At 34.5% G+C, this 25,917-nt stretch overlaps 1 protein-coding gene and 1 long non-coding RNA gene across 8 annotated transcripts; both read right to left on the reverse strand.

Annotated features, from left to right (window-relative positions):
* Nucleotides 1-7,330: 7,330 nt before the first annotated feature.
* LOC130737118 (lysM domain-containing GPI-anchored protein 1-like) lies at nt 7,331-10,792 on the reverse strand. Its single transcript, XM_057588890.1, has 5 exons — nt 9,945-10,792; nt 9,680-9,797; nt 9,291-9,452; nt 9,140-9,171; nt 7,331-7,936 (listed from the first exon to the last, which is right to left on the reverse strand). The coding sequence occupies exons 1-5, from the start codon at nt 10,606-10,608 to the stop codon at nt 7,653-7,655; spliced, it is 1,260 nt and encodes a 419-aa protein (XP_057444873.1). The 5' UTR covers nt 10,609-10,792; the 3' UTR covers nt 7,331-7,652.
* Nucleotides 10,793-16,234: 5,442 nt separating this feature from the next.
* On the reverse strand, nt 16,235-20,285 carry LOC130737144 (uncharacterized). 7 transcript variants are annotated; one of them, XR_009018622.1, is made up of 8 exons: nt 20,053-20,285; nt 19,718-19,953; nt 19,534-19,618; nt 19,256-19,389; nt 18,843-18,948; nt 17,855-18,730; nt 17,705-17,754; nt 16,235-16,456 (listed from the first exon to the last, which is right to left on the reverse strand). It is a non-coding gene; the product is annotated as an uncharacterized LOC130737144 (long non-coding RNA). The 7 variants fall into 7 exon arrangements; XR_009018621.1 differs by having other exon boundaries at nt 19,256-19,618; XR_009018620.1 differs by having other exon boundaries at nt 19,534-19,953.
* Between the last annotated feature and the right edge of the window lie 5,632 nt (nt 20,286-25,917).

Raw genomic sequence — 25,917 nt, forward strand, 5'->3', positions numbered from 1 at the left:
ATCGGAACCACCCCCACCTTCAATCGGCACCGCCCAACCTACCCCCGCCTGCAACCAGATCTGTGAATCGAAATTGTGAGACAACCGAGAGGAGATCGAAGGGCAGAGAAAGAGGATGGTGATTAAGGGGGCTTGATGGTGATGGAGGGCGACCAAACTGGCTACATCCAGAAGAAGCAGAGCAATGGATGGCGGCGTGACGTGGTTGGGGTGGCGGCTATGAAGAACATGAAGAAGAAGATGATATGGTGAAGGGGATGAAGATTAATGATTCAGAAAAAAAAGTTAAGGTTTTTTTTAATTAATATATAATTTTAAATATAAGTAATCTGATTTTGAATTAAAAAATAGAGAAAATCCATATCACATTTTAATAAAATTCCACGTCAGCCCCTCCGTTAGTAAACTAACGTTGAACTGACAGAAGGGCAAACGCTACACTGTTTTGTTTCATGGAGGGTACAAACATTGACAAAATTAGAAGAGGGGTATCATTTACACTCCCATGAAACATCAGGGGCACCAAATGCATTTAAGCCTAAAATATTATTAAAGGAAAGAGAGAAATGTAATCAAGACATAAAAGGGAATAAATCTCATGACTTTCCAACTAGTTCCTTTTCTTTCCTTCTTTTTACATTTTCTTTCTTCCTAACCTTTGTTTCTGTTTCGCTTCTTCTTCTGTTTTTGGTTTCTCTTCTTTTTCTCTGAAACCCTGGCCACCTCCTCTCCATGCGCGTGTCTGGGATGGTATCGGACCAGGACGACACCACAACGCCAAACTCGCGGTCGTGGCCGCGGTTTAACAGGGGCTCGTCGGAATCAGGGAGAGAGCAGCCACAACACCAAAAAACATCGCTTTTCGACGGTGTTACGGCGGAGGCGGCTCGGATCTATAAGGGAAGGATCGCCATGTTTGTGTCTGTCGTATGTTAAAGGAGATTCCGGCGGAGGCAGAGGAGGTCCGGTGGGAAGGAAGTGGATCGGAGCAGCAACACGACCACAGTGTTGAAGCCACCACCTTAAAGGATGAAGAAGATGAAGTTAACATTGATGAAGAAGAAGAAGAAGAAAATATGGTATATGTATTAATTTGTTCACAAAATATATAAATCATTAAGTGGTTCAACTGGCAAAAAGGTTGTTTCGACGGAATTGAATGGAAGGTCCAAAAGTGCATCTTTTGGAAGGTACAAAAGTAATCTCAATAGATAGGCTTAATACATTAGAAGACCCCTGAAATTGTAAAGGGAATCAGTTTCAGGACCTGTAAAATTTTTGCATCAAATTGGGTCCCTAAGAATTTTTTTTTTAATTCAATTAAGGACAAAGTGTGTTTCCGGCTGATGTGTCTTAGTTTTTTCATTTACAACTTTTCCACGTGGCTTTTATCTTTTTTTTTAATACTAATTATTGTTATTCATTTATTTTTAATTCCATCTCATTTCATTAAAATAAAACCTGCTTATCCAAAAAAAAATTAAAAATAAAACCTAATCTAATATAATCTAAAATTCTATCGAAGTAGGAGAGAAGGCAGAGAAGGAAGAAGAAGAAAGAAAAGAAGGGAGATTGAGATGGTGGGCAGGATCCGATCGGGGTGGAGGAGGAGGGAGTGGTGGCGGTCAGAGGATGAAAGAGGATTAGTTTGATGGTGGATCTAGGGTGCGCGGTGGTGGTGCGATTGGTGGATTTGGGATCTGGGGTGCGTGGATCTGGGGTGGCGGTGGCGGTGCGTGGATCTGGGATCTGGGGCTGACGGTGAGGCTCGATGGTGGAAGGTAAGGGTGGTGCAGCTCTGGCTAGGTAAGAGGTGGATGAAGAAGATAATGGGTTGAGATACACAGAGATAAAGGGTCCAGGTTTTTTTTTTGGTCAAAATGGGTCCAGGGTTAAGTTGCAGAAACAACCATGGCTAGCCAACTCAACATCTATGTTCGTATTTCAATTCTCTTTCAATTTCGTTATCTTCATTATCATATATGTGATGTCAAGACCATTAGTTTGCAATTTGTATTCATCTTGTAACATGTTGCTCTTTTGTTTGCTTGAAAATTGCTCCTTATAACATGTTTATTTGGATAAGTTTATATTTTGTCATACTAGAAGCTATAGCTAATCCAAAAAATTGCTTTTGAATTTAAAATTAATTGTGGTGCAGCTCTGGTTCCTTTGCTGCGCACAGCTCCTTGTTCTGTTTCGAGTGCTCTAACTGCGTAAGAGGTGGATGGAGAAGATAATGATGAAGATGAAAGATTAGAAGGCTGGAATTTGAAGTGGAAATGTTTTTGCTGATATGATTAATTAGGTGGTGTGTTCTGGGTTTAATTTCTAGGGTTCAAAGAGGTGCTAAAATGATTAATTAGCCCTGAATAGGGTGAGATGATTAATTACAGATTATTAGTTTGTTTAGTTAAGGTTTATTAGATTAGGTTATTCATTATTTTTTTTTTCTGATTATTTAATTGAGTTGGAATTAAAAATAATTTTTTATTATTTTTGTAATTAAAAAATAATAATAAAAGCCAAGTGGAATTGATGACTGAGATAAAATTGAGGGCTGGTACACTTTGGCCTTAATTGAATTAAAAAAAAATTTCTAGGGACTCAATTTAATGCAAAAATTTTCTAGGCCCTGGATTTGATTCCTTTTACAATTACAGGGGCCTTCTGATGTATTAAGCCCAATAGATAAGATTATTTCTGAAATTATTCACAATCTCTTTTTTTATCTTCTCAAAGGACATCTGCGAAATAAACAAATGAGGTTTCCAATGCGGCAGAAAAAAGACAATGGTATAGGTTTTCATAATAGGAATGACGACCCGCAACTAGACACGACAGCGGATGGCAGTCAAACATGACAGCAACACACCCTCTCTTCCCCCACCTTCTCCTACTTTCATCACACAATACACTTCACCATGAAAGGACTTACGCATCAAACCAAATTCAAATAAATAAAAAAATTCACAAACCCACAAATTTTTAATATATCTAACATGCAAGAATAAATCTACAAGAGTGCTACACTAATGCACAAATACATAAGAAAATGAAGACAAGCATGCACCCTCAAGTGACAAGCTAAAAGTACATGATGTAAAATCCTAAAGGCTATCCACAACCCCCTAAAAAAAACCTTACATACCATAGAAGCTAACTTATGAGCGAAGAAAAAAATATTTTTAATCAACGCTCCGATATAGAAATAAGATAACTCAACTGAGTTTGTCAAAGTTGCAAACTGTGCGACTAACAAGGAAGCTCATCATGGCTTCAAGACACCAATTGGGAACAATCATGCAGCTTTGAGAAACAAAGGGAGAACAAGGAGCCTTCTGAAAATTTCGAACATACCTCAGTTGGAGCTGAGTAGGGAAGTGGAGGCATCCACACGGAGATGGAGGCGATGAAGACGGTGTGCCTACAAGGACAGAGCGTACTGGGGTGAGGGTTGCGAAACACTTGAGATAGTCATAAGTAGCACAAGAAAGGAGGGTTTGAATTATGTCTTCCAAAAATTTGGTTTTCCAAACGATTGACATTTTCATCTAGTACTCCAAGATTGTTTATACCAAGATTTCACTACACAAGTGTCAAGGACTTTTCCTTACAAGTATTATTGTTCATGCCTCTTCAAGCATTGTTGAGTATTCTTTTTCCACTGCCTCTTCATGCATAATAAGTATTCTTTTATCACTGCCTCTTCAGGCATTATCGTGTATTCCTTTTGCCGCTGCCTCTCCAGGAATAACAAGTATTCTTAGGACTTCTCCTTACAAGTAATAGACAATACTTCTCCTAACAAGTATTCTTTAGGACTTATCCCTACAAGTATTTGCAGGACTACTCCTTACAAGTATTAGACATGACTTCTCCTTAAACAGTCTTTTACAAGATCGTCTACTTCTACAAAGTTCTCTTATTCTAAGAGTGATGGTAGAAATATTTTAGTCCATGAATCATAAAGTATGAAGGATAGGATGTGACACTAAGAGTATATTTTATGTTTATTACATACATGAGAGATTAAGTAATGGAAAGTACTGGAAATTATCTCTTCTTGAAGCAGACGTTGATGATGATCTTTTCTTAATTGTGAGCCAAAAAGCTAGCTTGCAATGTCTTCAGATATTCCCTTTTATACTTCTAAATCTTCTGTGAGATGAAAGATAATCGTTGGAGCGTGTACTTAACAGAGCTTCTATTCGTTGGATCAAACGGTACTTTGTGTACTTGTGTTAGATGCATTAAATGCATAGTACTGTTTGATGAAGACCTTTTGCCAAATATAGTCTGTCGTAGGTAATATTGGTCTTTGCTTCGATCCGTTGGTGTGAAGATATGGCAAATTGATAGTGACATCATTGTACTTTCACTTTGTGCATTGTACCCAGTCATATCATGTGATCTTGGCTTTTAATGCATCTTCAATAAAGAGAGAGTAGAGAGTGATTGGTGATTTAGGTCTGATTAATTTTGGTGAAATATGTTTCTATTCACATTAAATTGAATCTGGTCTCACTATATAAAGGTGGGATCTCAGGGTGGACTAAGCTTAATTATGGTCCATTAATGATGAATCACTGAAAGTTTCGTAAAACGGAAGTAATCCCAAAAGATTAAAATTATCCATAATCTCATTTTCTCATTTTCTCAAACGAACGACGACAATGAAATAAACAAGTGAGGTTTCCAATGCGGCAAAATAAGATGGTGGTTATAGGTTTCCATAACAGGAACAGCAGCCCGCAAGCGGATGGCAGCAACGCACCCTCTCTTTCCCCAACTTCTCCTTCTTTCATCACACAATACACTTCACCATGAAAGGGTCTACACCTCAAACCAAATTCAAATTAAAAAAAAAAAAATCTCAAACCCACAAATTTTTAATATATCTAAAAGCTTAAAAAAGTTTGGCACGAAACATATTATTTTTGGATCCTTATAGGACCATGAGAAGACAAGTGGTCCTAGATGGACCATGGGCCTCTCTCATGCTAGTCGGCGCCCTACAAAAATAAAAAATGCTAAGTTTCAGGACATTGGATCCGACGACAAGGCACGACTAGTGTTTTCTAACAATATCATATGTTTTTTAGAAAATTAAATAAATTGAAAATAATAATTTCAATGGTTCAATAAGGATATTGTGTGTTGTGCACCGTAAATGTCGTGTCATTTAGTAGTGGTGAAAAACATTTTAGTTTTTAATCTTCAGCATTACTGAAAGAGGTGAACTAAGTACTTGTCGTACTTCTTGTAACGGTTTTTATGTATTAGTGGCAATTTTTAACAGTCACAAATTATTTATTCTTTGTTTAAGTGGGGGTTTAAACCGCCACAACATGAACTAAAAGACTACTTTCACCCATTTCATTGATGTTGTGGATTAACAGTTATGAATTTTTTTAGAGCGATTAAATCCAATTCAACCCTGTTTTACATGGACTAAAAACATATTTTTACTTCTTTGATTTATATTTTTGTCAATAATGTTTTTAATAAATAGCTAAATAGTTGTCAAATGACACTTACGACATGCGAGAATAAATCTACAGAGTGCTACACTAATGCACAAATACGAAAATGAAGACAAGTATGCACACTCAAGCGACAAGCTAAAAGTACATGATGTAAAACCCTAAAGGACTATGCACAACACCTTAAAAACCCCCATATACCATACAAGCTAATTGACTTATGAGCGGAGAAAAAAATATTTTTAAACAGCGATCCCATATAGAAATAACTCAACTGACTTTGTCAAAGTTGCAAACTGTGCGATGAACAAGGAAGCCCATCATGGCTTCAAGGCACCAACTGGGAACAATCATGTAGCTTTGAGAAACAAAGGGAGAACAGGGAGCCTTATGAAAATTTCAAACATACCTCAGCTGGAGCTGAGTAGGAAATGGAGGCATCCACACGGAGATGGAGGCGATGAAGAAGGTGTGCCTACAAGGACGAAGGTTACGGAGCCTACCGGGGTGAGGGGTTGTGAAACACCTTGAGGAGAGGGGGACGGTTGTGACCAAAAGTTGATGGAGGGCGACAAAGGTGACTAGATGAAAGGAGAAGTCAAAAATTGCCTACATTTGATTCAAGATGCAGCCTTGTCCTTCCCGTTGGGTTCTCATGCATTAATAGCAATGGAGGGTGTCAGATGATGGTGGCAAAATTGGAGGGTGCCTCACAATATAAAGAATGCTCCATGGCGGCGGTAGACTATGTCAAGCAACAAAAATCAAGGTGAGTGACGGTGACAAGGGTGGAGGTTAATGACTAGGTGCAGTGGTGGAAGAAAATGTTGGATAGTGACAATGAAGGAAGATACTACGTTGTCGTAGTAGTAAAAGTGGAGAATGTCTAACCTTGAGAGTGGTTGAGGGTGTCCAAAGATGGTGATGGGCAGTGCAAGCACCAAAGGTGGTTGAGGTCGAGTTCGGTGATAGTAGTGGCAGAGGAGGGTGTCAGACATTGTCAATGGAGGAGGTGTCAGCTGGTTAGGGGTGTCAACTTGATGTGGTGGAAATGAAGGGTGCTTAGTGATTGTTGTGGTTGAGAACAAACAATGGCAGTTGCAATGAAAGGTGCCATGCAGTGGCGACGATGAATGATATCAAGTGGAGAGCAGGATGAAATCCAATACTTTGTGACTCCATGAACAAAATAGATGTTTAACCGAACAACCATGTAACTACTTCTGGGCATTTTACAGTGTTGTTTCCTGCTCTAATAGGATTTCATCACAAGTTCTAAGTTAAAGAGTTTTCCAAGTTATAAGGGATTGAAATCATAAGTGAGTATTTTAACTGTTAAGAATAGAAAAATTGTGGAGAATTAGATTTGGTTTCTCTCAAGTGAATAGAAATCAAACATACACATTAAAAACAGAAGATGTAAAACTTAAAAACCATTTCTCCTTCATCCAATTCAATCTACAAAACTCCTAACAGAAAACTCCTAACACATTAAAAACAGAAGATGTAAAACTTAAAAACCATTTTCCATTATTACATTACCTTAACAGGATAGAGAAATTATTGGGTGGACACTCACCTAACACATCACTTTTGAGCACAGCTACTAATAAATTTACACCTAATCAAAGTATAAACAAAATTAAAATGGAATACAAAACAATAATGACAAAGGAATAGGGAAAAAGAGTTTTACATATGAAAGGTCATAACACCATACCCCAACATTGGCATTAAGTTGCACTCCTATATTGGACCGTGCAACAGAAAATTGTTATCAAACAATAAAAGCTATTTAAGATTTAGTAGAATCCAAGAAAAACAATTAATTGCCAACTAGCATAAGGAAAAAGAGAAAATAGTAAAACACGATTAACAAACACACAAGAATACAAGATTTCAAGTGTACTCACTGTCAGTGGTGTCACCATCATCTACAATGGTTGATAACAAGATTATATACCTAGAATTACTGACCCCGGATGAAGAAGATAGTTCAGCAAAGCACTAAAAATAAAAGGGCTGGGCGTGTCATTAAACCCAAAATGCAAGTGTTCCAGATTCACAATCAGTTAAAGAGTACAAATGAATTAGTAACTACAACAGACAAGAGCTCCAGTGACAAAGTAACAGGATAGAACTAAACCCACCACAAAAATGAGAAGATTACAGTGCCACAGGGATCACCAACATGGCAAGTAATAACACGAGAGCAGACGTCAAAGTTGGTGATGGCTTCACCAAAGAGCATGCAGCAGAAGCACCGGAAGAGATCCCACTAACGGGGCCGTTTGCAGGAGAGAATCCTGGAAGCCCAGGCATGCCTGAGGATTTTGGTGACGGTAGACCAGATCCATGCGACTGCGGTGATGGTGCTGGTCCGGATGCAAACGTAGGGTCCTTCTCAACAGATGTAGGTGGAGCAACTAGAGGAGGGAATTCCTGCAGCCCTGCAGCATCATTTAAAACATGTTTAGAACTTAGAAGGCATCTATGAAATTCGGTTTATTTCGTGTCACCAGTTATTTTTCAGGGGGTTTGGTACGAGAGGAGCAGATTAACTTAGGAATTGCAACTAGAACCTCACTGACCACCCAGCCTATAGAACCAATTAACCAAACAAAGATTGAACCTGGACTATAATGTTAGATGATACCAAATCTTACTCTATTTTCTGCAATTAGAGTCTATAGTAGTCTGAGTTCACATACAGTTGATGTCATAGATAGCATACAAAATCATGAAGCCTGGTGATAGTTCATTGTTTGTATCCCTAAATATTGAAATTCAAGACACCATCTATTCAAAAGTATGGCATGTTTAAGTATTAAATAGAAGACCTAGTGGTAATGAATCAGCCCACCTAATGTGAACTGGGTCAACTGACATCTCAGTATATAAATTGTTCACAAAAATTCCCAAGGACAGAGCATGGTTAGTCGGACACCTTACTCTGCCTCCTGAAATCCTGATGTACAAATCAATTCTGCTTGTGGAGTACCCCTTATATGCTCGAGGCCTCCATGATATACAATAAGGGCAATAAGCGGGAATAATGCAAGTAGATAAATTACATTCATGACGAAAATCAAATAACATTAAACTGGTTGACCAACTAAGCAAGTGACAACGTTCAATCCGGCTGACCGATTTATGAGCTCACCATAACAGGACAAAAATATATCTGGACGACGACCTACGTAAGTTAAGGAAAAACATAGGTGTGTAATTGGTTGGTCAACATGAAGAAACCAAACTATGCAATTGACCGACCATGTACATTAATGTTGTGAACTGCCATGCATGATGACTGATTTCCTATAATGGTCCAAATTCCAAAATCCCAAGGCTTAGAGCTGCAAAGTAGCAAGCAAGCCTTTATGACTTAGGTTCGATGAACTAGGAGATCAAATCAGTATAACGGCACACAACCCTCAAGACTTAGAGCTGTGAAGTAGCCATGAGTTTCACCTGTATGACTTAGGTTCGACAAACAAGGATACCAAATTGGTATAACGGCACACAAATCATGCAGAATGAAATGCCAAAAAGTGAAACAAAAAAACAATTTATGCAATACAATAATTAGAAAGTGAACAACATTCTGCAATGAATTTCAATTCGGGGTCTGTGTATGCCTACGAGGCACTGACCTGGACATCGAGGCTGAAGAGATGCCGACAACCTGCAAGGTGGCAGCAAGAAAATTTAAACAATCTTAAACACAAATTAAAGTCCAGTAAAATATATAATATTGAAATAATATCTTCATGAGAAAATCATGAGTTCAGAGGATAAACATACGTTGTTGCTATGGTGCCATTAACAAGACCGTCATAACTGCAAGAAGAAACATTGCAACCAGCACTACTCTGTTGCGCTGTCACATTCCCGAGCATAAGATTGCTGTTTTTACATTGCATGCTAGAGCAAGAAGCAGACAAAGAAGTTGGCATACAATACAAACTGTGGAAAGAAAGAAAGAAACCAAAAAACACACATTAGTAACAAAGCTTTCTCAATCTTTACCATGGTCAGTTCTGTATGGGACGAGAAAGCAAAACACATGGATCAGTTCCTTCAATTCAAATTTACCCCATACCAAACTGACCCTTAAACAGAATCTACATTAATTCACAATGGGAGAAGGAATATAATGGAAACAGAAAAAGGAAAAGATGCTTAGTTAATACTTGAGGTTTCGTGGTCCACAACTACATTGCACACAGTGGCCTGCTGTGATAGCATAACTTCCATTAGGGACAAGCAAGCCGAAATCAGAAGCAGATTTTGGAAAATTCGAAGCACAAGCTGCAAAACGAAGACCAAAATTAGCAACTGAAAAGCACATCATATCAGTATACACCATATATATAATGAACATAGCAAACACAAAAGGAAAAGAAAAATTAACATAATTCTTAAAACCTCAAAGCATGAGACTGAATAGGAAATTACCCGGTATTGGAACAGCAAGGATATCACCATCAGAAATAGCTGTGCTCCCCATTGCATTAACATTCATCAAATCAGTGAGAGTAGTCAAATACCTTGCAGCAATTGCAGCCAAACTATCAACAGGCTGAACCACATATGAGAGGTAAATAGCAGGCAGAGAGTTATCAGAGCCATTGAAGCAAGTACAAGGAAGAGGCACCACAAGGCTCTGACCCACATCAAGCACAGAAGGGTCAGTGATAGAGTTCGCTTCTCTAAGCTGGTCAGCAGAGACCAACCCACCATAGACAGAGTCAGCAATCGAAGAAAGGGTATCAGAAGGACGCGTCTTGTAGCTGGTGGACACCGATTTGCGAATCCCGTCAACGCAGGAACAGGAAATGGGGATTTTGAGGAAGAGCTTGGGAGGGAGAATGTGGTGTTCGGCGTCGGGGTAAGAGATGTCAATGGCGTTGGCGGTGAGGAGAGAGATTGGGTCGATTCCGAAGAGGGAAGCGACTTCGGAGACTTTGAGGTCGGTGTAGAGAGTGTAGCCGAGAAGCGCGTTGCATGAGTCTGAGTTTGTGCATGGCTCGATGGTGGATTTGCAGGTTGTGGTTGTTAGAGAGTGGAAGAGTAGCACCACCAGGAACAACAGTGTGCTCTGCTGCTGCTGCATTCTCATGGAAACAAGGTGGGTGGTAGAATGTGGAAAGGTTTGAAGGGTTTGAAGGGTTTAGGGTTTTCTTTGTTTGTGGGTTGTTCTTTCTTTCTTCTCTCTCAGAGGAAGAAGAAGAGGGAGAGAGAAGAGTGTGAGAGGGGGGAAAGGTTCACTTTTTGGAGAGAATGAGTTGAGTAGGAGACAGGTATGTTGTATAGGACAAGAAGAGACACAAAAGACTGGTCACTGGTCAGATTTCAAAACTAGATGCTTGGTTGGACCCTTTGTCCTGTGTCCAAATATCCAAATCATTCACATTTTGATTTTAATAATTTAACATTATAATTTTATTTTTTTACCCTTATTTAGTTTTATTTCTGTATTGTATTCTGATGCATCAGATACGGTTCAATAACTATACACATTTTTTATTAAAAGCAAAATTTTATTGAATACGTGAGAAGTTGAAATATAGATTCTCTCGACTATAAATTTAATATAATATAATGCAAACGAAAGCAACACAACGTAAATAAAAAACGCAAAACCTATAACATGCAAACATACAAAAAAAACGTCAAACTAAAACCACGCATACCAATTAATGCATACTCCCAGACTCTCCATACTTCTTCGGATGAGTAGCTCTGAGATGCTTCCCACAAGCCTAAAGGGTCTCCTCGTTAATACCGAAAAATACAACTCCACACAATTTCCTTGCCTCCTGCATGCTCCGCGCCCCGCTCTCAAACACGCAATCATGATTCTGCTCTATAGACGGAAGCTCATGGTCCTCAACATCTACAGGAGACTCTACCACACCTGGTATGTCACGATTATCTGCTATCAAGACCCGAAGATCCTTCTTTTTTTTGGGTTGGCCTCTCCCACTATGGCCTATGCATTTTCCTAGGTCGACCCCTCCATCTTTTATTACAAAAAATTCATATTTTGAATTTTGAATTTTAATATTTAATATAAAATTTACTTGAAATTCATTTTTAAAATCATAAATTTGAAAATATGATACATAAACAAGAAAAGCATTTTAGCATAAAAATTTGATGACTTTATATTTGCACAGACCATGAGGGAGTCTATGTCAATAAACAAGAAAAGCATTTTAGCATAAAAAATTGATGAGGAAAACTAGGATAATATTTTCTCCATGAGATCTTGTTATATATTACTCCTTCCGTTCCTTATTAACTGTCCACTTTGAAGAAAAAAATTTGTTCCTATATATCTGTCCACTTAGAGTTTCAAGAGAGCATTAAATGATGTTTTTCCAAGAAATGTTCTTGCAGGAACAATAAATGAGGAAAGATAATATACATATTAAAGGGTGAAATAAGAAATCAAATAATACTTTTATGAAAAGTAACAAAATTAATTGCACTCCTTAATATGTGTGTTTCTTCTCTTCCTGGACAGTTAAATAGGAACGGAGGGAGTAGAGTAAACTATGCCTTAGTTTCAAGTGGTTGCACCACTCTCTGTAATTCATAAACAGTGGATCCATCACGGTATTAGTTGTACGATCATCAAGCTGCAAATGTCCAAAAAAAAATCACAGAGGAATTTATTCAAAAGAACTTTGATTTCTGGTTTGACTGCATTATTTTTAATTCTATTCATATTATAGAAACAACATCATACATTATCAATAGGATGTGATTTGAGGTTTAGCCTTATTTGTGTGTTTGACAGAAGTAGAACTACTGTCAATCTGAAATCCATATCGTAATCTGAGATAATAAAAGATGTCCACTGCATGTCCCTCAAATGAGTCCAGACCTTGAGTATTTCTCAATGCAGAGATACATGCATTAATGTGGAAAAAAAATAACCACAATAAGAAACACGCGAATGACATCAACCGCCGGAGAGCGTCGCCAGCGAGACGTGGACGCATCTTGCCAAGCTCTTTCGCCGGCCAAACTACAACGCGAATAGCATCCGCTAGAGAGCTTCGTCGGCGAGGCATCGTCGCATCTTGCAAAGTCGTTCGAGGGAGACTACGCGACGCGACGACGCAAACACTAGCAAAGCCATAAAACGGTGACATACCTCGGGCTGGGAAGCTCTGGAAGATTCTGGCACAATATTGTACATTGCTCCCATCTGAATATCAAACTCAGCTTCTTCTTCGATGAGAAATCGTTGAAAAACCCCAGTGTGAAAAAATGAATGGAGTCTTGAATCTCGATTCACTCATGCATATATACCCTTTGAATGTGTATAATCTTCAATCCATCTTCTCAACTTGAGCTGCATTGTATCAGAGTTACAAATTTTTGTATAGAAATTGAAATGCTTCTCTTCACGGTTAGACTGAGATTGAATAAGAGGGGAGGGAGGGGAGTAGAGGCTTAGTTACAAGAGAGGAACTTTAGAATTTTTATATTTTGAAAAAAATTATGAATCTATTTTAATAATAGATTATATGTATTTACTTAAAAAACACCAATACCAATAAAAAAAAAAAATCCCGCTAAAAAGTTGGGCTACCCTTTGTCATCCGCTTCTAAGAACTAAATCCCGCTCAAAATCAAGCACCCTCGCTTTGCCCCCTCTCTTAACATTAATTTTCTCGCCATCCCTTTATATTTTTTGCTTAAATACTCTTTTGGTCCCTGAAGTTGTGAAGGGAATCAAACCTTGCTCTTGAAAAATTTTCGCATCAAATTGAGTCTCTAAATTTTTTTTTAGTCTAATTGGGTCCAAAGTGTGTTTCAGCATGATGGGGCACGAATTTTGCCCAATCAGCATTTCCACGTGGAAGAAGTATCACCATGCTACTTCTTCCTTCTTATTTTCCCTTTCTAGTGACCCACACCACCATATCACCATGCTACTTCTTCCTCTCCCCAACATGAAAACCACCACTCACGCGCACCATGCCTTCTTTTCCTGTCTTTAGCAAGCACGGAACAGAACCACCAACGGCCACACCACCACCGTAGCCTCCTCTGTTCCGACGAGCTTCATCCACCAGCCCCATGGACGAAGGAGCAGAGAAGAACGACGAGATACAAAAGGGGAGGGGAAAAAGTATCACTTTTTGGAGAGGACATGAGTTAGTGGGAGAGATGTATGTTGTATAGGACAAGAAAAGCCACAACATTGGTAGTCAGATTTCAAAACTAGATGCTTGGTTGTACTGTTTGTCCCTGTCCAAAAAACCAAATCATTCACATTTTGATTTTAATATGTTTTTTCATTAAAAGATTTTAACTTTGTTTGGGATACAGTGACCTCTCCCAACAAAACAAATGCAGGGTCGTGTATAAGCCAAATTCAATTAGGTCATTGTATTAGGTCTTTAAAAATTAATTAACACCTATATAATATATACTACTAAAATTTGAGAAAGGTAATAGAATAATAAAAAATTATATCATATTAGTTGCAATGTGGGAACTGAAAAGTGTAACGTGAGAAATGTAGCTTTGACAATTACTAGTAGTAGAGTTTTATACTTTAAATTTACATTTTCCAAAAACTAAATGAAGAAAATATCTGTTATTTTTACAATCTCAAAATATCAAAATTAATTGGTGGTTACTCAACCGTTAGTTTTTACAACTTATTTATTTATAGTATTGTACAAGTTTTTTTTGATACCGTATTGTACAAGTTTGCTCTACACTAATTGTTTCTTCTCTAAAAAAAGAAAAATTTCATTGTTTCTATCTTGTTATTATTTTGCAGGATCTGTTTATTGATTATATTATTGTATTCTTGTTCTTTGCAAGAGAAAACGTCAAATAGAAAGTATGAATTTGCTTTTGAAAAAACTAAAAGATCAATATAAAAAATTGATAATTTATATGATATATTAAGTCTTTTAAAAAAATGAAAATCACTTTAACAGTTTCACCTTAGACCTTAAAATGTCTATACACTGCCCTGAACAAATGACTTTTTCTAAGGTTCAGTTTTGTGAATTCTTCCTTACAAAATTTAATTTGTTTATCACTAGACTTACACTTTTGGCTATTTTAATCATTTAATAATTTATTTTATTTTTACACTTTTTATTGAGTTTAACTAGTATTTTTTACCCGTGCGATGCACGGGGGATTTTCATTTTTTATTTTTTGTGTGACTTTTTTTAAGTTTGTGTTTTTTTAAAAAGATATTTTACGGATTAAAAGAATTAATCTTTTTAGATATTTAAAATCATAAATTTATAAGTTTTTTGTATTGAATGTTTGTTTTTATCTTTTCTCTTTGTTTTCCTAAATGCTCGATTGATGATTGTTTTTTTATTTATTAAATAGTTTATTATAGGGAGTTAAAGTAACATGTATGTGCTAAAAATAGATACTAAAAAAACACATTGATCAGACCCTGCGTTGATTATGATGTTATAAATTAGCATCGTGTGATTCACATCTATCGGTTATAGGAAAAGTTTGTTTGTTGCATCCACGATCCAAACCTATGCACCTTTCCATAGTAGTTGCTAAATACTTTTAAACATTTAGTATTTTAGTTAAGAACAACAAACATCTGCAAAATCCATTATACGTTGAATAACTTGTTGGTCTTCATGAGACACCAAAACATGTTACATTATTAACAATATTCATTATTCAAATGTTGACCCAATGGAAAAAATTAATGCATGTTTTCTTCTCAGTTTGTAGAGAAGAAAACATGACACACCCGTTTCAAAGAGCTTATTTGAGCTTATTTTATAACATAAACGTTTATGCAAATATTTCGGAGCTTACGTAAATATATGTTATTTTGAGCTTATTTTCATGAGATATTCATAATAGCTTATGAAAAAGAGCTTATACTTATTTATAGTTTATTTTCAATTTATTTAAAAAAAATCTCAAATTAACTTATGAATAAGCGTTTGTTGTCATAAGTGGTTAATTGAAGTTTTCTCAAATGCAATTTTAGAATAAATTTATCATAAAGATAATGAGGAATTAGCTCAAAAAAACTCTCATTCCCTTGCTTGCCATTAGTGTGAGAACCCAAGTATTATTATTTTCAAAAAAAAAAAAACATAACTATTTTTTCGGTTAGTCAATCAAAATGAATTTCAATTAAATTGAGTTTTCAACTTTTAAAATGATAAAATGGTATTTTTATAATTTCTTTCAGTTTCAATTTAAATGAATTGTCAACTGTTATGTTTTGAATGATAATTGAGGAGCGTCTACGTTTGGCATGATGCAAGCCATGATGGATGATAGCAGTAGGAAGGGGGTTCACTTAGGAAGAAGTTAATATTAGTCATAGTTTGTTTCCTGATACTTGTGGCTGGAGTTTATGTTCAATTTAGTTAAATATTTAGGGTTTACTTGCGTGAAGAGATGAATGAATGTATTTTTTGGGTTGAATGTACTTTGTCTATGTTTTTTGGGTTAACTTGTCATGGTGAATGAATTTTCTTCTTTCCATGTTTTGAATGATAATAAACATTAAATTATGATTGAATCACATTTAATCATTAACTTTTTTATTGGGTGCTGCAGTTGGAAGGAAAGTGAGACAATAACTATATAAAAGTAGAAAAGTGAATTTGCTCTCAAAAAAAAAAGTAGAAAAGTAAAATTTTTCTCTTTGAAGAAACTTATTTTATACCCTTTACAATTTTAATTAACAAAAAATCAAAGCCGACATAAAACTCTTAACCATTTTCAATGTTTCAGTTCACAATGTTTCAGTACAAAACAACGATGCACCAAATAAAAATAAGAGTATATTGACTTTGTGTGTAATCCAAACATATACTATCTTTTTTTCCTTCCTAATTTGACGCAACTGAAAATGAAGAGTGTCGGAATAGGAAGTCATGCACACTTCTCCTCTTTACAGATCTCCCAGAAGACGTTATAATCTTAATCTGCAAATAATAAAACATAATAGTATAAATTTATTATAAAGATAATGAAGATTTCAATTTGCTTATAAAGTTTTCCACTTACTTGTCATTAGTTGGGACTGAAGAATTAATGATACTCAAGTTTTTTTTTCACCTTAATTATCCATTCAGTTACTGTATCAAAATATAAGTAGATTAAACGGATTTTTTTTGCTACATACGGAAAGATTATCTTTAAATGGTATTTAAATCATTTTTTCAATTTCAATTTAATTGAATTTTTTTAATCTAAAATAAATTAATTGAATTTTTAATTGTTAGTCTGTTATGTTTTTAATGGCAATAAACAGATTAAATGGTATTTAAACTCCCTTTTTTTCTGTTTCAACATAAATGAATTTTCAACTGTCATGTTTCTAATGACAATAAACATTAGCTATATGATTAAATGGCATTTAAATCATTTCTTTCAGTTTCAATTTAATTGAATTTCAACTGATAATTGACCACCTTTTCAGATTATCAGTTGTTCTAAAGAATTGGGAACTTCAATTTATCTTTCAAACCGCATCATAATTGTAATAAATATACTACAATGTCTTTGAAAATAAGATCAGTAACATAATTATCTAAAACAGGTCCTTAGGTAAAAATGTTAGTACACATGAAATAGCAATTAAAAGGGTAAAAAGCATTCAGGGTCAAACTGTCAAACATGCCACAAAAACTTGTTCAACCCACTTGGCTAGAGGCCAATTCAATGTCAAAGCATTATCAAGGTATTCATTAGCATAACCTGAACCAAAAGTGCTATTTGATGAATGATTTGTTTGGTTAATTTCCCCAACCATCATGGTTTTAAAGGTTTTGGAATTTCCACTATACCTTCCAACATTCTCAACACACCACTCATTGAAGGTCTTAACACTGACCTGTACTGAACACACAAAATATCTACCTTACTCATTCTCTCTACTATCTCATATTTTTCTCCCTTCCCACAAACTATTCCAAACTCTTCAAATTTTCCAGAATCAATTTTTCCCAGCCCCACCTTGGAAACTATACTTGACTTTCTAGAAGATTAGTATCATGGTTCCTTCTCCTATCTATAATTTCAAAGAATAGCATTCCAAAACTAAAAAAATCACACATGAGTCACATGAAATGGCAACCAAATAGATAAATGGAATAGATCAAAAGCTATCATTTTGCTAATCCATATATTAACAAATATTCGAATATGAACCAAGAATGTATAAGACTTACATTCAATGAAGATTGATGACTAAGATGATGATCGTGATAAACATCTCCACCTGAGAACAAATGCAGCGAAGAAATGACGGTGAAGACTAAATGCAGAATAAAGAAGCCAGGAAAAAAGGCAGAAAGAAGGTGAAATTAAAAGGTTCTTACCGGAACAGAATACGACAAAAGTGAAGAACGACCCAACTGCTAAGGATGGAGCCTGAAACAAAATATTGAGAAGAATCAGTGTCCAAGTTAGAAAAACAAACTTAAATTACAGCCAAGAAAGAAAAGCAAACTTAAATTTCAGAAATAAGGCGTAGAACGAAGAGTTCTTACTGATGTTGAAGTGAGAGTAAGGGTGCTTCGAATGTGGAACATGTGTGCACTTGGATAAATTTTCCTCACATACTATTTTTTCAACCATGGCACACTTGCCTCTACGCTTGTATTTTCATTCCGACTACACTTTTATTCACATCTCTTTTTTTCAGCTTCCAATCACACTCAATGAGAGAAAATTAAAGTAGCGTAAGACACATGGGTTATGAAATCATATTCTCCATTTATTAGTGCCTAAGGAGTGTCATAAATCATGAGTAGTTTCTTAAACCCAAATAGCTCCTGCGATGCATATTTGTTGTGTGTCGATTCACGTTGAAGAGAAGGGCATGTAATGTACAACTATTAGCATCAGTTTGTTCAGTTAAAGAATGAAGCAAATGCTTGACAAAAAAAAGAATGAAACAAATGGAGGTTATGATTTTGCCTATGACATGCATATCACTAAGAAATTGTGGCAATTCTACACAACATTTCCTTAACATCTGAATAAGATGCATTGATGTTGAGTAGCTTTCGGTGTAAAGTATTCTATGTGATGTTTTATGTTCCTTAACTTTTTATTGCAAGTTGGGATCATAATAAAGAGTATAATGAAACAGTGAAATGGTTTGGAAGATGGAGTTTACTGTGAGTTGGGATCATTTTCATAGTTGAGAGAGCTTCTTCTTCCTTAGATCTGTAAATAGCCTTCACATTGACCTGTTTCCGTTGGAATAGGAAAATGAGAGAAAGAGAAGATAAACATCAAAAGGCAACAAAAAATGAGTAAAACTGAAAACTGAAAGGAAAATGAAAAAATAATGCAACAAACCTATGAGATATGAGCAGTGGATTCTGTTCCTGAATTGTAAACCGAGCAAGATGGTTCCACCAAAATCCCTTTATTATGTAAATTAGCTCTAACAGAAAGGATATCTCTGCAACCGTACAGTAATGGTTCTATTTGTCATGAAAAGTTAAGATACTATTACTTGTTATAGATGCATTTCCATAATGACGTCAAAAGTTGCCCCAACCTGGTACTATCCTTATTTGTTCATGCTCATTCATATTTAAAGCTCTATATGTTTAAAGTAAAAAACTTCTAAAGCCAAAGCAAGCAAATATGAGATATAACATATAGGGGAAGAGAAAGTAAAATATTAGAGCAGAAAGTCAGAAACCATGAAGTGCATGTATACCACAGTATCCTATCAAATAAAAGTTAAGGAATATGTATCTCACCAATAACTGATTCAGACTTGTTGCGTGTGTTGAGAACAGACGTGATTGTGGCCAAAGGAAAAGATAAGGGTGTGTAATGTGTCGCCATTACATACAAATTTCTGTCCATTTATATTTGGCATGATCATAGATTCCTGAATGGTTATAATCATCCCGTAAAAGAAGAAATTATGAAATGATTAGATGAAAAGGGGTTCAAAGGAAAAAGTGAATGAATGACCCCTCACTATAAGCATCACGAGACCAACATTCACAACCACCACAATTTGCAGACTCACCCCAAACACAACCAACGAAGGTGACAATGACCGCCTTTGAATGGACTAAATGAGGGCCGAAGCAAATACGCCGAGGGGCTTGTCTCTTCAAATTGAGGCGCCACAGTAAACACATTCAGTTCAACTTCTTCACCGGAAATATAGCAGGAAAATCCTATGAACAGGGAGAGGAAGAGGAAAATACCATTTTCGAGTCTCCTCTTGCAACGGAGAGCCCAATCGGCTATGGTGGTGACACCCCTCTCTATCAAATGGTGTCACCACAGATTCATGTCTTCTATCTTCAGCAGGGTCTGTTATCATATCAATTTAGAGCACCCTGTCTGAGCCAATATATGATGCAGAAGAGCAGCCACGATACCACTCGGACTCCATCACCAAGGCCAGGTCAAAGAGATTCAAAATTTTCATTTAATCCTCCTGCCCTCAGCAGAGAGAAAAAAACATGAAATAGAAACAGATGAGAAGACAGAAGACATGAATCTGTGTGATTGAACAAATGAAAATAGAGTTCCAAACCCTCAAATGGGAAGAAGGAAAAAGAAGTGAAGCGCCACACAGCAAGAATCCCAAGCCGCAAACTACGAACCTCCTTTGCGTCTTCCATGTTGCCTCCTTCACCTCCGCCAAGAAGCTTGGCCTCGTCGGGGCTCATTGGCCGCTCAACGTCTGTCGCCTCCAATCTAATCCTCTCTCTCTCTCTATCTCTCTCTCTCTCTCTCTCGATTTCTCTCTATTTGACGTTGTAGATTTTGGGAACCGTCGAATGGGAAGATGAGAAGGAAAAGGGAAGTGAAACTAAAGGTGAACATGGCCGGGTAGATCCAATGAACCCGTCCAACCCAATCTGATCCAATAGAAAAAATGCGAGTTGGATCGGGTAATCGGGTTAATCGGATGGATTTTACTACAACCCAACCAAGTTCGGATCGGATTTCGGATTCAGTTCAAATCCATCCAACCCAACCCAGAATCCATACATGTAATAATAATTTTTTTTATAATTTTACTCATACTTGGAGTGCTAGTGTTGGAGTGATGACTTTTTGAAACTTTGAGACTTAAGTATTTGTAGTTATTTGTCATATTTGAACTTAGAGTATTTGTTTGTAGTTATTTGTTACATGTCTATATATATTATTTGGCATGTTGGAGACATCTAAGTTCTAAGTGTCATGGCATGACATTAGTGTTGCTTTTCACTTTTTAGGTACTATTTATGTTAGATTGTTTCATATCATTTGGTAATGAAGTTTTATGTTTTCATGATATTTGATTATATGTCATTTATGTGATATTATTTTATGCTATTTGGTATAGCTTTTTGTGTCATTTTCATGCTATTTAGTATTATAACATATTTAGTATTTTTTATAACTTTTTAGTATTTTTTATAACTTTTTCTGAATTTATAATAATATTTGCAAGATTTTTTAATATTTCAGATATATTATTATTTTAATATAATGACCCAATCAATCCATCCAACCCAATCTGAACTTCGTCGGGTTGGTTCGGATCGGGTCCGAAGAAGAAATTCGTGAAATCCAACCCAACCCAACCCAGACAATTTTGATCGGTTCAGATTTTATTTTAACCAAAATCCATCCAACCCAACCCATGTGCACCTGTGAAACGGAGCACAGCGAGAAACTTGAACGTTCAGACTTCAGAGAGAAACCTTTTCTCCTACGGTCAGGATTAATTGAAATAGACGGTTAAGATTTGATTCTTTCTTAAAGTTTTCTAAAATTCCCAAACTAACCATAGAAAAATTTCAGTCCATGTACATACAATTATTAAGTTACAGTTTTACCCTCCATGCTGCAGAAACTCTCCCTTTATATAGTTTATAGATAGATAGATAGATAGATAGATAGATAGATAGATAGATAGATAGATAGATAGATAGATAATTAGACATTAATAAAGTAAAAATATTTATGTTGGCTAATATTTTTCTACATTACATATTATATAAGTTAAATAACACAGTTGCGGACGCTCTAGCAAAGCATGGCATGAGATTGGAGCTTGGTCTCAGAGTTTATGATTCGCTTCCTAATTTTTGTTTTATTCCTTTCTTTTCAAATAATGCCTCAACTGTGTATTTTAGAGGCTTGTAGTTCGGGCACTTAAACCCGCCCCATCCATCGAAAACAAATTAAAATCCTTATATTACAGACACATATAAATTAAATTCTTAATTATTACATTTCAAATAATTTTACACTTACTTTACATTTATCTTTTTTAATCATATTTTCATTGTTTTCATTGAGTATGTGCCACATGAGTGTAAAATTTTTTTGTTTTATACAATACATGCTTTCTAAACAAAAAGAAACTAGATATGTAATAGGAAAATAAAAATTGTTGCACACTTATTTTTTTATTTTTTTTGAAAAGTTTTCACACTTATTTCACCTACACTAATAAAGAGATAAATATAGAAAATAGAAAAATTAAATATATGATTTTTTTTTGTACATCGGAAAGATAAATTGCTCCCCAAGAATCGAATCGTGGACTTCTCCCTACCCAATCCATATGTCCCTAGCTCCTACCACTTGAGCTATCATAGGGGGACATATATGATATGATAAAGAGAAAAAAATATTAGAATAAAAGAGAAAGTTCCTTGAAAAAATTAGTCCGAATATATAAAACTTGTAATGATACATTGAGAATAAGAAATGGACATGATATTGAAACGATTTAGCTTAATATTGCTTATTTGGTTAGAGTTCTATTTTGTGTAAATGGATCATAAGTGGATTATTTTTAATGTTGTCCTTTTCGGATTGGGAGCAAAGCAAGAAAGATATATATATATATATATATATATATATATATATATATATATTTAATTCTTTTAATCTCTCGGGAAGCGTAGAAAAACTAAAAGAAAAATTAAATAAACTTTCCTTAAATCATTTAGAGAAAAATTTAAATGTTAATAAAATTAGAAAATTTGGAATTAAACCAGAAAGTAATACAAAAGCTTACTATTCTAGACCCACCTATCCTGACATGAGATTTGAAGAAAGAAAATAATTCATTCAAAATACTTTTAGTGGAACTAGCCTCGACGAATGGAATATAGATGGCTTGAGTGAGCAAAATATATTGGATATTACTCATCAGATGATTATGGCCGCTACGGCCTATAGGGTCCACAACAATACAGATAGAAATGCAGCCTTAATGATTACTCATGGTTTTACTGGTCAATTACGTGGCTGGTGGGATAATATCATGACTGCTGAAGATAAACTGACTATATTAAATAAGAAAAAAGAAAATGGAGAAGAGGATGTTGTAGCAACATTAGTCTACACCATTATACTTCATTTTATAGGAGACCCTAGTATATTTAGAGAAAGAGCTTCAAGTCAGCTCTCTAATCTTTATTGTAAATAAATCCAGTTACAAAAATAGATACCACGTGGAAAACTTCTGATAATAATACTATTACCTTCGAATACCCTCCGCAGACTGGAGTAAAATTAGCAATAAAAGATGGTCAAGAAATTGAGGCGTCTCCTTATAAAGCAGAGGCTAATAAAATTCATCAGCAATTAAATTTCACCAATACCATGTTAACAGTTATGTCAAAGCAACTAGGAAGAATAGAGGTTCAAAAACCCTCTGTTATACAAAAGGAATCTCCTTCGTCATTTACCTTAGGAAATCCTTTGCAAACTCCCATTTTTAAAATTCCTCAATACACTAAGGAAGAATTTAATTCTTTTAATTTCTCAGGAAGCTTCAAAGGCCTTGACGATAATAACAGGGGTTGATTAATGAAAATGGTAAGCAGAAATAAAGCTTTAGAAAATAACAGACCAACAACCAATCTGATCCTTTCAGCAAAAAAGATGAAAATCTTTGAAACTAAGACAAGATTTTTAGGTTACGAAATTCATCAGGGACAAATTACACCGATCCATATACATATATATATATATCTATATATGAGACTTGAGTTTTGTTTCACTCTTTTACATTAAATACATTAAATGACAACATTATTTCTTTTGTATTAATAACTTAAATAACAAAATTAAAAACTAAATAAAATTTTCTAAGTCATAATCTATTCAACTACCTACTAAAGTGTAAAAGTCACTTTAAACCTTTGAACTAACATTTTCCTTTGTATTAAATAAATTAAATTAAATTATTAAAATTGAATAAAATTATCTGTTATAAGCTATTCAACTACCTATTGAAATGTAAAACTCAATTTAAAAGAAATACATCAAAAAATAAAAAATTCCCTTTGTATTGTATAAATTAAACTAAAAATCATATACAAAAATAAATAAAGCACACTTGAGTTTTAACATTAAATACATAAGCAAAACTCAAGTGTTGCATTGTATTAAAAGCATCCAAACAAAACAAAAACTTTGTAATAAATATATTAAATAATAATAAGATTAAAATTGCAGAAATTTATATTGTCAAAAACTATTCAACTACTTACATTAAATAACAACATTCATCAACTTAAAATTTACTTGAGTTTTGTATTTCACAAATATTAAAAATTAAATTCAATAAGGAAATAATATTTATTAACAAATATTCTAGATAAAATATTTTTTTAATTAAAAAAATTATATTTATTTGTAAATGAGGCTTGAGTTTTACATTAGATACATTAAACCAAAAAAGTCTCATAATTTTATATTAAAATACATTAAGACATAATAAATTTTATTTGTAATAATATATTAAAAAATAATAAAAACTGAAAAAAAAATGAATTGTCAAAAAATATTCAACTAATCACATTAAATAACAACATTCATCAACTTTAAATGGACTTAAAAAAAATACTGAAGTTATCTTAAGTTTTTCATTTGACAAATATTAAAAATTAAAATTGTTTAATAATAAATAATATGGATAAAATATTTTAAAATCAAAAAAATGCTGCTAAAAGGTATTTAATATTAACTATAACATATATGTGCGTTATTGAAAAAATAATTTAAATATATTTTTTGATCTATGATATACTAGTAAAATTTAATCAATGAAGCATAATAGAGAAAAATAATAATGGCCAAAGGTGAATAAATGTCTGTTAGTCACATGGCTATCAGCCGTGAGAAAATATTCGTAAACCAAATATGTCAAAAGGCTATTTAAGTTATCATTTATTATAATTTAAAAAGTTAAAATTAATTTATTCTTCTTGGTCTTTACATGTCATAGCAAATGACTTTCTAGCTAAAAAGTATAAAAAATGATATAAAAACTTATTTCATAACATTAAACACTTTTTACTTAACATTTTTTATGTAATTTAAATATTTCAAATTAACTTAATAATTTTCATATTATTGAATAAATAAAATATCTAATTGTTAAAATTATTTCTATGCTAATAATTAAATTTGATTAATATTAATTATTTATACGAAAAGAACTATAATAATATTTATTGAAATGTCTTAACACAATTTTTTATGTTTATGATTAAAAAATAATGATTTTATTTAGTTAAACTATAATAATTTTTATATAATGTTAAAAAATATTGGAAGTAATTAAGCCCGTGCAACGCACGAGTATAATATCTAGTGTTTAGGTAATTTTACAATTCACTTTTTCTGATTTGCGGACAACCGGGTTAGTGTGCCCCGCTTTCAAGCCTACTTTTTGAGGCATTTGGGCAAGGAATGTATAATTTTCTTGCTGCCTTCAATTCATATACCAAATGCAATACCTTGCTAGCCATGACTTGTGGGTCTCATTTTATTTTTCTTATTTCAATAGCTGATTGGAAAAAGACAACCAAACGTCTAAAGATATAGGGATGCCGTGGTGGGACAAATTCTGTTTATTCAAGACCGATATAAGGAGCGGAGAATTTTACTCACTACATTTCAATTTAAACAAATTTTTCCCTTCAGTGTGAGTGATAAACTCACATTAATTGTAAGATCTGGATAGTTTATTTGATTACTCTTCAATATATAGTTCATTTGCTAATATAAAAAACTTAATTAGTTTTTTTTTGGAAGCACATTTATCATTACATAATTAACACCTCGACCTTAAATGAAAGGCCTCATTTATGGATTCCTATATACAACCTAGGATGACGTGTAAAGTAAGTCCAGTCTCTACATTATAACAATGCTAGAACTCATGAGTGGTTATTGTCAATATAGTTAGTTACAAAAGTTTTTTTTATACGCAAATTGAATTAAAGGAAGCACAAGGAGTGCTTCAATCCATGTACAAAGAGGAAAAAACCAGAACAAGGGAAAACAGAAAAACATAAAGCTGGGATGGTTTTTCCTTTTTTTTAGGGGCTGTAACTAGACTAGTTAGTTACGGAAGTGAGGAGTCATTCACCAAAAA

The sequence above is a fragment of the Lotus japonicus genome, chromosome 1, assembly GCF_012489685.1.
Source record: "Lotus japonicus ecotype B-129 chromosome 1, LjGifu_v1.2".
NCBI lineage: Eukaryota > Viridiplantae > Streptophyta > Magnoliopsida > Fabales > Fabaceae > Lotus > Lotus japonicus.